General features: G+C 42.3%; 1 protein-coding gene across 11 annotated transcripts in view; it reads right to left on the reverse strand.

Moving 5' to 3' along the window:
• Window positions 1-6,076: 6,076 nt before the first annotated feature.
• Window positions 6,077-12,316, reverse strand: part of NEDD4L (NEDD4 like E3 ubiquitin protein ligase) — a 198,622-nt gene continuing 192,382 nt past the window's right edge. For all 11 annotated transcript variants that reach the window (XM_064438503.1, XM_064438502.1, XM_064438505.1 and 8 more), the window contains one exon: window positions 6,077-11,234. In XM_064438503.1, coding sequence (XP_064294573.1) covers window positions 11,132-11,234 — 103 coding nt within the window. In that variant the 3' untranslated portion in view covers window positions 6,077-11,131. The remainder of the gene's footprint in view (window positions 11,235-12,316) is intronic.

Raw genomic sequence — 12,316 nt, forward strand, 5'->3', positions numbered from 1 at the left:
ACTCTAGATGAATTGCAGAGGAAGGAAATTCCTAGACTTGCACAAAATATTAACCTCTAGCTGTTTCAAAGTGTTTTTTGGTTTTTCTTCTCCATAAAGAAATGCTTAAAGCTAAAGATTTGTTCTGCATCAGCATACTGAAATATTTAGAGGTACAGCAGAGAAGTGTCTGTCCGCTGTATGTGATGGATATTTACCAAGTATTGATCTAGTGTCCATCTCTGTTATTCTTTAACTTTAGTCCAAGGTTCAAAGTTTACCTTTTGTTTAAAAACTGATTTCACAGGGGGGTCGTGTCCCCTAGCTAATCAAGTAGTAATAGAGGTCTGTAGAATGAAAACTGAGTTTACCACAACTTGGAGGAAAGCTCTGAAGCCTGTGTAGAAAACCTCTGTGGCCTAGAGATGTGTACATATCCACAAATGCAGCAGTACATAGTGAGCCTGAAAAAGTGACCAAATGGAGCTAGTAATTAGTCCAAATTTGCAGAACAAGCAGAAGCCCCAGGTTTGTCCCACCTGTTTCTGTACATAGGCAGCAAAAATGAAGTTGTGTTTGTAACCTGTGCAATTGCATCTGTGCTAGCTTAAGCTGGCAAGAGTAGATAGTAAAAAAACCTGGAAACCCGAGGTCAAATGTTGTATTTGTATCTTTGCACGTGTTGCTGTGACTTTGCTACCCAAGTTACCTGCAGTAGTTTGAGGCAGTGGTTATTGCTTACTTTGCTGTGTAAATGTCCAGTACTGCTGAATTTTTTGTTAGCTGAAAGTGAGTGTGTTCAGCACTCCACAAGATCAAGCTCACCATGTTCAAGTCATAGAACCACGGACTCACAGAATGGTTTGGGTTGGAAGGAACCTTTAAAGATCATCTAGTTCCAACCCCCCTGCCATGGGCAGGGACAACTGACCAGGTTGCTCAAAGCTCCATCCAACCTGGCCCTGGACCCCAACCTCCAAGGATGGGGCATCCACAACTTCTCTGGGCAACCTGTTCCAGGGTCTCACTGCCCTGATTGTAAAATATTTCTTCCTTATGTTCAATCTAAACCTACCCTCTTTTGGTTTAAAACCATTTCCCTTTGTCCTCTCACTGCAGGCTCTGGTGAAAAGTCCCTCTACATCTTTATTGTAAGCCTTTATATATTGAAAGGCTGCAAGAAGGTCCCCCTGGAGCTGTCTCTTCTCCAGGCTGAAGAACCCCAACTCTCTCAGCCTTTCTTCACTGGAGAGGTGTTCAAGCCCTTGGGTCATTTTTGAGGCCCATCTCTGGACCTGCTTTGACAGTTCCAGGTCTTTCTTGTGCTGGGGACCCCAGAACTGGACGCAGTGCTCCAGGAGGGGTCTTGCCAGAGCAGAGTTAGAGGGGGAGAATCACCTCCTTTGACCAAAGGATAATTTCAATTTTATCAGGCCCAAGCTTCTAAAAGCTAGGCAAAAATTAAATTTAAACTTGCGTGGTTAGCCAGATTGTTTTCCCTGTGAATATATATCATTCCCTATTTTATATTCCCAGAGTCTCAGTTCTTGGACCTAACTCAGAAACCAGGCTTCCTTGGCTTCAACAAAGTCAATGGCGATTGACTGAACAGCCACCACACGCTGCCCAATAATTTCTTTGCAAAGCCTTCAGCTTCATTGAAGGTTCAGACCTGCAAACCCTCACGTGTCTGTCTCCTGTGCAAGTGTTCGTAACTGTCAGATCTCAGTGAGAGCTGGGTACCTCCATACCCCGGCGGATCTCGGCTTAGACAGTGGAAAATCCAGCTGCTAGTGAGGTAGCTATTGTCTTCCTCTTTGCTTTCATAGTATAACTTGCTGGAAATGGTAGGTGTTTCAACCAGCTTCTGGGTTATTAGCAAAAAAACGTTGTGCCAAATTATTAGAACACTTAAAAGTGTGAAAATATTTGAATTTGAAAAAAATAGCTACAGGAATAAAATTTTAAAGTAGTTGCATTTTTACACACTACTGATTGATAGATAATTATCAAAGGTGGGAATGCACTGAAATTTAAAGTAAAATGCGTATTAGTAAGGGTTAGATATGATGGTCAGGATAAAAGATAATAGATCTGTGTATTTGTAATGAATATATCTTAAGTTTGAAGTGCAATACAATATTAACTTAAGAGTCTAACCTGTCAAGCTAATGAAACACCCACAGCAAATGGCAGAAAATAAGTTGGGTAAAAATAGCAGATGCATTTGAGCAAGAATAAATTTAGTTTGAACAAGGCTCTCAATCAAAAGCTGGGGAAAATAATAAATGGTAATCATCAAGAGATCATTTATCTTTGTGATCCTTGTGTTGGAGATGTTTGAAACAGGAGCATTTCCTGTTGTGTTGCCATAGCAAACCCTGGCTGCCTTTCTGTAGGAACGTAAATCATAGTGGGTTGTGTGTAGAGTCAACCTGGGAAGGAAAGAAAAGCATGAAATTTAGCTTGTCATTCAGCTGGATTTAAAACACTGAAGATTGCTGTCACAGAGAAGAGGCTGGCGTTGAAAAGAGGATATGGGCCAGACATTTTTAAGGGCATTTCAGCCTTTTGTGATTGCCAGTAGGTTTTCCATGCCAAAATACTCATTAAACATAGTTATAACTAAGTCTTCAACAATAACTGTAATTCTCACATGCACAATTGCTCTACTGCATTATACCTACCTGATTAATGTCCTAATATACATAATGAATTTCTGGGCATTAGCATATACTAGTTGCAAGGTCTGTCCCTCCCACCGTTCTGTGGAGCGGAAGAAGTGCAGCCAAACACAAGGAGTTAACGCTACAGTGGGCGCCTGGTGCTCTCTCTGGCACTCCCGTGTCCTTTCTGTCTAGCTGCGCCTGGAAGTTGTTTTGCACCAGAACTGGAGCAGGCAATTCTGAGCGTTACCAGAAGTTCTTTGCCAGCTTGCGGAGTTGATGGACTTGCTGTTCAGGTTGTTGCCAGTGACTTAAGTATGTCTGTACTTGACGGTTTTATCTCCCCTTGGGTCCAGAACCACTGCCAGGACTAGTTTTCATGTGAAAGAGCCACCTTCAGGGGCCACTTGCATCAGGCTTTCCTGTCGCAGGCCTATAGTCAACCCTCACTTGAGAGATGCTGTGTGAGGTGCAGGTGAATGTCAGAGCCTGTGTGAGTTTGTAGGAGGTGTTGCTCTGACAGCCTTCCAGATCGGAAGCCATGGCAAGCGAAGGACACCGGAGCCCTCTGGACTCTATTCACCGAGGTAGCAGGTAGGGTAGAGGTGTCGAAGGAGCACAAGGACGAATGTGTGTGAGATAAAAGATAAGAGGTGTCAGGTTCAAAACAATTGGAGATTCTCCTTCACGCTGAAAATGATAACAGATGCTGTGCTCAAGCAGCTGTAAATACTAGAATTTCCCATGACACCAGAGACTATTAAAAAAAAAAAATTTAAAATTTATGTATGTATATATAAAATATATGTGCAAAGAAAAAGAAGCCATCACTACTGTAGTAGGTCCTTGAGCTGCATGTCACTCGTATTTCAAAGTGCATTTGCTGGGAGCATTATGATTTGCCCTAATCTTAAGCTTTTTTTGGCAGAATCTGCAAATCAGATACTTGTCCAGCCGGACTTTTAATTTGATCTGGTATGGTTGTTTTTATTAATGACAGCAAGCTTAAAAAAGAAAGGGACTTAATTTGGATAGCGTAGGATTTTTCCCTTGTCGGGAGTAGGAAATGCCAGGGTAGGAAGTTTCAGGGCTGGAAATGCAAATGCGTTCGCACCAACGAGTTACTGCAGCGTCTCGTATGGGTGGTGACAGGGCAGTGTTGATGCATAGGTGGTGATTTGGGATTTGAATGTATTGACACGGGGTTTCTACTTTGCTTGTTTGCTTGGGTCTCAAGGGCAACAAAACCTTACTAGCCATATACAAACAGCATATAGTAAGGATTTTCACAGACATTCTTTAACAACTTAGAACACTATTTTTCATTTCCAATTAAAAACACAAATGGAATTCCTGTGTTGTTGTGGTTTTTGGTTTGTTTTTTTTTTAAATCTGCTGGTTGTAACTGTGCCAAAACAATAACACACATGTAGGTATTGCTGGAAGAGAGGTGTGTGGAGGTATCTTCTGTTTGTTTTTAAATTTGCTGTAGAGAGTGCTGGTTCATTGTATGTTTCAGCATTACACAGTTTTTCGCTTTGCAGTACAAAGATGCTTGCTGATGTAAAGGAGTACATTAACAATTCAGCTGAGTTAGTTCCAGCACAAGGGGGGCTGCAATATTAGCTGATGGAATTGAATTTGAAACATGTTGCCTGGCTGCTCTAGCTTAGGAAGAGGTGGCAGCTTGAAGGAAGAGTCGAGGTGGGCAGCCGTTCAGAAACCAGTGCCCAAGGGAGGAAAATAGAGAGGGGCACAAGTAAAACTTGTACAGAGTAAATTGGTTGCTGCTCTGTGGTGTTGATACAGCTGAACAGTAGAGACTGGTGCATTGATTAATGAAGAAGAGTAAGTCATGCTGCAATGGCAAGTTGAGATGATGTACCACGACATCACACGCATGCACAAAAATAACTCGGTTGCAAAGCATAATAGGCTGAGTCCAATAGGGGTTTGGTGTCTTCTAGAAGTCAATGGCAGCCTTATTGAGCTCTTGGTAACTTAACTCATAAAAGGTATTCACATCTACTGGTAAGCTGAACAGTGTTTCTCATGGCAGATGGTGTCTCTGGGTCATATTAAGAGGTTGTGTGGTTTGGGTGGTTGTTTTTTTTTTTTAATTTTTTTTTTTGCCTTGGCCACTCTGGTTTCTCTTCCAGCTCCCAGACTCCTGGGCACTTGCTTGGGGGGTGAGGGGGGATACCTCTTTTTTTTTTTTCTTTAGCAAACCGCAGCTGTAGGTAGCTGCAAGAACACGCTATGTGACCCTTGGTGTGTATTACTGCAAGTCAGATCAATGCTGCACGTAGGCTGTGCTTCATGTGAAGCTCAAAATCTAGGGGACTATTTGTTACGTACTGAGTCTATATTTAAGACTAACAGATAATTTAGTCCATCAGCAACTCTTAAGCACTGATGCTAGCTGAGGAGGAATGTACTGTATTCCTAAAGTGAGCTATTAAGTTGGAAATGTGGCTTCTGGTGGTTTGGGTGTGTAGGGTTTGTTTTTTTTTTTTTTGTTGGGTTTGTCCTTGATTTTTGTTTTGTGTGTGTGGTAAGTGTGGTTTGGTTTTTTTTGTTTTGTTTTTGTCTCTTTTGGTTTTTTTTTTTTTCTAGGCATTCACACTGATTAACAGAAAAGGCAACAGTAGTTCCACTGTTGTCAGTACTACATCAGAATTGTAACATCAAAAAACCCAAACTTACTAATGTGTAGACTTGCAGTGTTAAACTCAACTTTGAGTTTGTTGCAAGTAGGTTATTTTGTTTGTAGTATATACGTTATTGTGGGCTGCAAAAAATTCTGCTGAAAGCACAGAAAGTATGCAATAAAACAATAGACATTCATGCTTATTTCAGGTATGGCTTAAACAGGAAACATTTGTAAGTGTGCTGCTTTGTATGGTCACTGCAGAATTGGGTAATTCAAAGACAGAACTTCTCGTGGAGGTCTGAGGGAGTACTAGTTCTTGTATTACAAATGATGATGGAACAGAGGAGAGACTGGTAAGAAGTTGGGAGAGGTGCAATTTTGGTATCTTACTGAATGACATGTCTTTAGAGAACACTGCATAATCACTAACCTTGTATTAATCAGTCAGATCCTTATGAAGTTACCTTGAATCGTGCCTTCTGAAGGCAGCTGTGCCCCAGTGACCAGTATGCACTGTAAACCTTTCCCCGGGGTATGTTCGTAGCTGCAAACGCTAAAGACACCAGTGTTCCATGAGTGCAGTGAGGGTCGTGGGGGAAAAATTTGGGAGTGACGTTTACAGAAGCTGAAATATGTGGATGGTGTGTTTAATGCTTGAAAATACACCAGGTACAGCTGTGACTGCACATAGGCTCCCCCAACCACATCCCAGGCTGTTAAAGCCTTCCTGCAAACTGTGACCTTAAGGCTGCTTTTTTTTAACAAAACAAAACAAAGCTTCAGTTAGACAAAAAATATATTTGAAGTATAAAATGCTGTAGCTTCCATAATTCTTTATTAAATATTTAATTAAGTTGCATCATTTCATTACAACAACTTCATTTTGTCACATTGAGCTTTTGCTGTCAGGAAAACAAACTACAATTTCTTTCACTGCTCCTCAGAAAATAAATGGAAAAAAATGACACTTTGTCCATAAACAAATCCTTTCCCCACAGTGTATCAAATCCAACCACAGTTCAAAGCTGTAGTAATTGTGAAAATGAGCATTATTTATAAGTAGTACATTTAAAATCAATGTTAAGGTAGTTTAATTTTGAATAGCCTTCTAGGAAGTGGTGATATTGCAAAAAAAAAAAATTATTACTAAACAGTGTGAATTTAATCTGGAATGTCTGACACTTTTTTGCATGTTTGGAAATATTAATATCTCAATTCTAAACTTGATTTAAAATTTATGTTCACAAACATAGAACATGGCAACATCGTTTTCTGGAGTTCCCCATTTGGGTTCTGAGAATCATAACCTATCGCTGCTGCATGGTTGTGGCAAACCTGCAGGAGACAGGCCGCTCACGAGCCTTGCCAAATCCAGTGGAACGGATGAAAGTAGAAAAATGCAACACGTACTGTTGTTTGTGGATGCATATGGTGTGTGTTTTTACAGCTACATATTAAAAAATTAAGGAAAGAAACAAGGTCTGTGTGACAATACGGGAAAGGGAAAAAACCCAACACGTTAAGTAGAGGATAAATGTGGACACAGAGCGTTGGCAGCGTGCATCGGCAGACCTGTGACAAAGGATGCCTTGCACCGACGGTGATGGCACCTGGCAGGGTTCTAGGTGTGCTATGACAGACCGATGGGTACGCAACATTAATATGGTTAGATTCCAGCTGTGGAAGGTCCAGGCGCATTGCAAATATGCAGTACTTCTTAGTGCAACATCGTAACAGAGGGGTGGAGGCCGTAGGGGCTTTTCCCTGTTGTTGTAACTTTACATACAAAAGGAAACGGTTTTATTAGAAAGATAAGGTTAATGTACACTTTAAGCTGGCCAGTCTGGTAATCTATCAGTATGTATTGAAGGAAAAAAGGTAATTAGCCCTTGCAGTCACATGGGCACGATTACCTATTTTTAACCCCTAGAAGTGCAGTCTAACTACCCACCTTCCCCTCTCTGGCGCCCTAGTTTTCACAACTGCCATCCCTTTAGTCTCATGTACAATGCTTCAGCAGTGCTTCGGGACCAGATGATGGGTGAAGGCTGCAGGCGTGCCTACCTGTGGGATGGGGCTGGGCCTGCGACAGCAGCAGCGCACCCCGTGGGGGCAGGGCAGGCACTGGCTGCGTGGTGGGGTCTTACAGCAGCATCCTCTGCTAGCTAGTCAGCATGCAGGCCATGCTGGCACGGCACTCGCACGCCTTTGAGCAGCGGGAGAGGTCACTGTGAGCGACACAGAAATAAGCTAACGCTTGTGGTAACAGGCGTTGGGGGGGTGGGGGGGGTGGGGTGGGGTTTCTGGTTATTTTTATTTACCTTCTGGTTTCCAGCAGCTAGGCACGCGAGCGGGAGGTAATGTGCTCGGTATGGTGTACACTAACTACAGCCTCACGAGGCACAGATTTATTGGCCTTGCTGTGAACAGGAGGCAATGGCTGCAGACCTGTATTGTGACTAAAATTTCTATGAATTATTTGCCTTAAGGCTGCTTTAGGTACCACCCTTACCATTTATTAACCCAAAGAAGTGGCTGACTAGGACTTTTTAAAATACTCTTGGGCCATTTTGTGGTGAATGAGCTGACCTGTCAGTGCACAAGAACATGCTGTGCTAGGAAAGGCACGATGCTACAGGCCCTGGCCCATGGGCGTGTTAGTTGCTTTGTGTTCAGCTATTTGAAGTAAATGACCTTTAGCTACCTTTTTTCCTAGACAGATACTTTCAGATGCAGCTTCAGGAGCTCCAGAAGGTCTCCTAGATGCGCGGTCTGGAATCTCAGGAAGAGCACTAAGGCATTCTGCAAAGAGGCCTGCAGAAGAAAACCTATTTCCTCTGCAGCTGCTGCTTTGCACAGCTAATGCCTTTTACGTAGTCTCTTATATTTTATTGCAAAACTGAAGGTAACTTCCTATGTTTTGTCACAGCCTAGAGGGTCTTAACTTTTTTGGCTGCTGAGAGAGGGTGTATCTGCCCAAGGGGTTAGTCATCACCATGGCCACCAATCACAAAAATCTGAGTTGCGTGGGTATAGTGCATTTTAGCTGGGACTTACTTATGTCCCTGTGCCTACCGTGATGCCAAGCCTGTCAGTAACAGCACGGTAGCTGCAGCTAACAGGAGGGCTGCCGATCCCGGCAACAAAAACTTTACGCAGCAATGGGACCAGGCTGCGTGTGTCCCCTCAGCTTAGCCTACAGGCAGTCTTGCGCATTTGTGAATGCTGACTCTGGATTGCTTATGGACCCCCCCCCAACCAGAAAAGGACAGTTTCACTCCCACAGCAAAGGGAGCTGAGGTGTGTCTGTGAAGGCAAAACAGGGCCATGTCCAAATGGCACAGGGAACTCGGGAAACGAGCTGGAAGGAATAATTCTGTCAGAGTGGTGAGCAAACTGCTTCCAAAGCATGCGCTAACTCGGGTAGCTGTGCGTGCTTCTGCACGGGCTCTGCAGCCGTGGCAGGTTCGCAGCACAGGTGGGAGCCGTGGTTGCAGCCTCTAGTGCACAAGAAGCACAAATAGTTAGAACGCTTTGCAGTCGTCATAAGAAAGCCAAAAATAGGTAATTTCAGCACAAGCTGTACAGGTCTGTCAGGACACTGCACGCTGCTCCTTGCTGTCACCGCTGCCTGGGGCAGGGCAGGGCGCTGCGTGCGCTGCACTCAAAGCTGCCACGCTAACGACGCACCTTGGGAGTCACGGGCTTGCTGTTAATATTGAACTGTTTCTGAAAAATGAAACGCCCCTCGCTAAAGTAGTGTAAACCACAACAGTCCAAAAGCACATTGATTACAATTCACACAGCGGAATTCACCTCGCTATTTTAATACCTAGACACTCCAAAAGCATTCTCTATCAGTTTGTGAGATAAGTGGAGCTGAAAAGATAAGCTAAGTCATTTTATGTTTTCTTTTAAAAAAAGAATCCAATAAAACTTTGTCTTCTAGTCAGATGGCCCTATGTAATTCTAGCTAACTGAAAGGGCTTTGATGTAGCTAAGTATTAGGTAAGCCTGTTTCAGAAGGTGAGGGTGAGGGGAGGGAAGGGACCAAAGCAGGATCACGCACTCCTGTGGTCAAATAATAGAGTAACCTTCTCATGCACCACGCTTTGACCTTTTTTTTGGTAGCACCCCACCATTTACTGAATGTCATTAGCATTAAGGGCTCTTTCCAGTAGCCTTTTTGCCTGAAATATTACAGTTTCTGCAGCATGGCTGGTCTTTCTCAGCTGTAGCTTGCACTTGCTAGGGGGTGTTGGGGAGGGCTAAGGGCAGGGCTAAACAGGCTGGTGGCAATGAGGTGAAATTTTCTTTTGGCATGCGGTGTCCTCTTGCTTCATAAGCATTAAATGGGTTCTCGGCGGTAAAAGCCTACAGATAGGCAAAATAGGTGGGCAAAACTTAGAAAACTGAATGCTAAGTTGCTGACGCCATACCCTCGAGCCTGCTCCAGTGGAGTTGTACCCATTTAACTTCAGTGGATTGAATACAAATCTTTCACTTTTAATCCGTCACAAGAGATGCAACTCAGACATTATAGTTTAAGCATGCAACATGTCATAGGTAACAAAATTGATTAGATAGCAGTGTATATTAAATAAATCTTTGTGATTAAGTAAAAAATAAATCACAAAAACAATTGCTGAGGAACATGTCTGCAGGCTCAGCTCTACATCTGTTCATTTTTTTTATACATCAGCAGCAGCCAAATTCACAACTGATAGATATTGCACCAGAAAGACATGTGCAGTGAGAAGGAATATAATCACATTAATGTTTATGGTAAAAAACAGATATGACTTCCATGTGTTACATAAAGTGCCTTTAGAGTTGGTGCAGTTAGAAACAAACAAAAAAACCCATCGTTGTTTAGATATCATTAGCAAATGCATACAAATAGGAGACACGACAGACCTGTTTTCCATAGTGCCAAATCACATAGTGCCAGGTGTCATTCAAAATGCCTCCATTGCAAACAGTAAAGAGGAAAGGATAATAAAAGTATCACTATACAAAGATAATGACAGGGTTAAGCATATGTTCCTAAAAATGATTAATGCCAACCCTACCCCAAAATGCTTTATAGTACATGTAAATATTACCAATAATGAGGCAATTTCTTTACTGAACATGAGATTTGGCATGCTATGTTATGGTTCTCCCTTGACTTGTAACTACTCTAATATTTATACAAAAACGCAACATCCAGTCCATACTTCTGGATACAGAAAAATATTTATGTGCTCAATGAAAAGAGTTGCTCTCGAGATACAGCCCCCGTAGAGAAAATTGCCAACATAGCTTTCTCCTACTTTCGTAACGGTTTGGGAACACAAGGCTCAAAATGTGCTTTGGAAAAAATGACACTGGCATCAAGTCTGGTATGAAATTAAGAAAAATGCTCATTTTTCCAAGTACATGATATTTAATTGTAATGAAATAAAATCGGAAAATGTCTAAGTCAATTAAAAAGTAAACATGAGTTGTAATACTATACCTGTAAAATGATTAATTCCATTCATTGTCATTAGAAATTATGTAAAATATTTATTAAGGGCTTTGCCTACAGAGGCACAACATAAATAGAGTAAGTCCTGCTGAAATGTGATCAGAGTTCCTGTTACGCAGTTGGTACGCTGCTGTGGAAACGTCAGAAAAGCCACCCGCAGGTCACAGTTCAAACGTCTGGATTCAGGCAACTGCACCGTCGAAGGGTTTGCTCCATGAACCAACGCTGTGCAACTGTTCTGCCATAGTCACTGCTCAGAGTCCGTCAGGCAAATGCAAAAGTGCAAGCAGAACTTGCTTGAAGGGGGGGAAGGTCGATGTTTTAATCCACTCCTTCAAATCCTTGAGCATTTTCAACTGCCATAAGTAGCTTTTCTCGCAAATCTTCAAAAGATTCATAAAGAGGTAAGTCTAGGCGATTAAAGCTGAAATGTAGAAGGGAAAGAACCATTTAACAATCCATGGAAAAATACACGTAACTTTAAAGAAATAGAAAACGTTAAATAACTGGGGACCTTAAGAGAGGGTGTATCCTATTGTGCAAAGCGGGGCAATCTCCACAGTGCCCTTTGCAAACCTGAGCGGTGCTTGTGTCCCCGCAGGTGGCGCCTGACACCAACCCTGCCTGCACCAGAGGGAGCTCTCGGAAATACCCGCGCACCTCCTTGCTTTTCAGAGCTCAGTGTGGGGATTTGTTAAAAAATGCTTAGGAAAGGAGAAAAGCCAGCAGAACCCCCCCACCACAGTTAGTCAACTGAAGACATTGCGTTGTGTCAGAACGCTGGTTTCCCAAGACTTGGCAGAGGAGTTCCGAAGCTATAGGCCAGGCTCTCAGCCCTCTGGGGGGAAAGAATAAAAAACACCCAAAAGAAAGTCCTGTAAAATCTAACAGATAATTGGAACGTTTTGTTGTCAGTTGTTTTTTAAATAAAACTTTTTATTCTATAGAATGATTACTTTTATGGAAAAATCACCATTCTGTACTAATGTTCTACAAATTAAATTGTGCTGTATAGGAAAATTAAATTACCTTAAAAAAGCCATACTCTTGCTATGCAACAGAACACGACAACTATTTGCAAATTCTATAAATTCAGATTAAAATAAAGTCAGCTGGACTATGGCCTCACAGTTTTAGTGAATTGTCCGACAACTTCTGGCCTTTATGTAGCATGGCTTTCTGTGCCTATGTTGTTACGTCAGACGTTCTGTAGTTCGTTATACCTGCTTACTAGGATGAGGGAAAAATGAGAGAATGGAAAATGAGAACGGGGTAAATGCTGCCTGCAGCGTGGCAACACCTGACTCACGTAGCCAAGAAAACATCATCCACCCTTGTTTGTACACGTGCCAGTCTTGGAGGAAAAGAGGTACTGGTGCTAATTTCTAAGACATTTAAAAGGCAGCAATGAATAGTATTAGTCTTACAAGGCAAGGCACTATTTTTCCTTCCATTATACCCTGTTAAACTCTTGTTACCCTTTCAACAAACTCTCCTGCAGTTTAT

Source organism: Phalacrocorax carbo, chromosome Z (assembly GCF_963921805.1).
Source record: "Phalacrocorax carbo chromosome Z, bPhaCar2.1, whole genome shotgun sequence".
Lineage (NCBI taxonomy): Eukaryota > Metazoa > Chordata > Aves > Suliformes > Phalacrocoracidae > Phalacrocorax > Phalacrocorax carbo.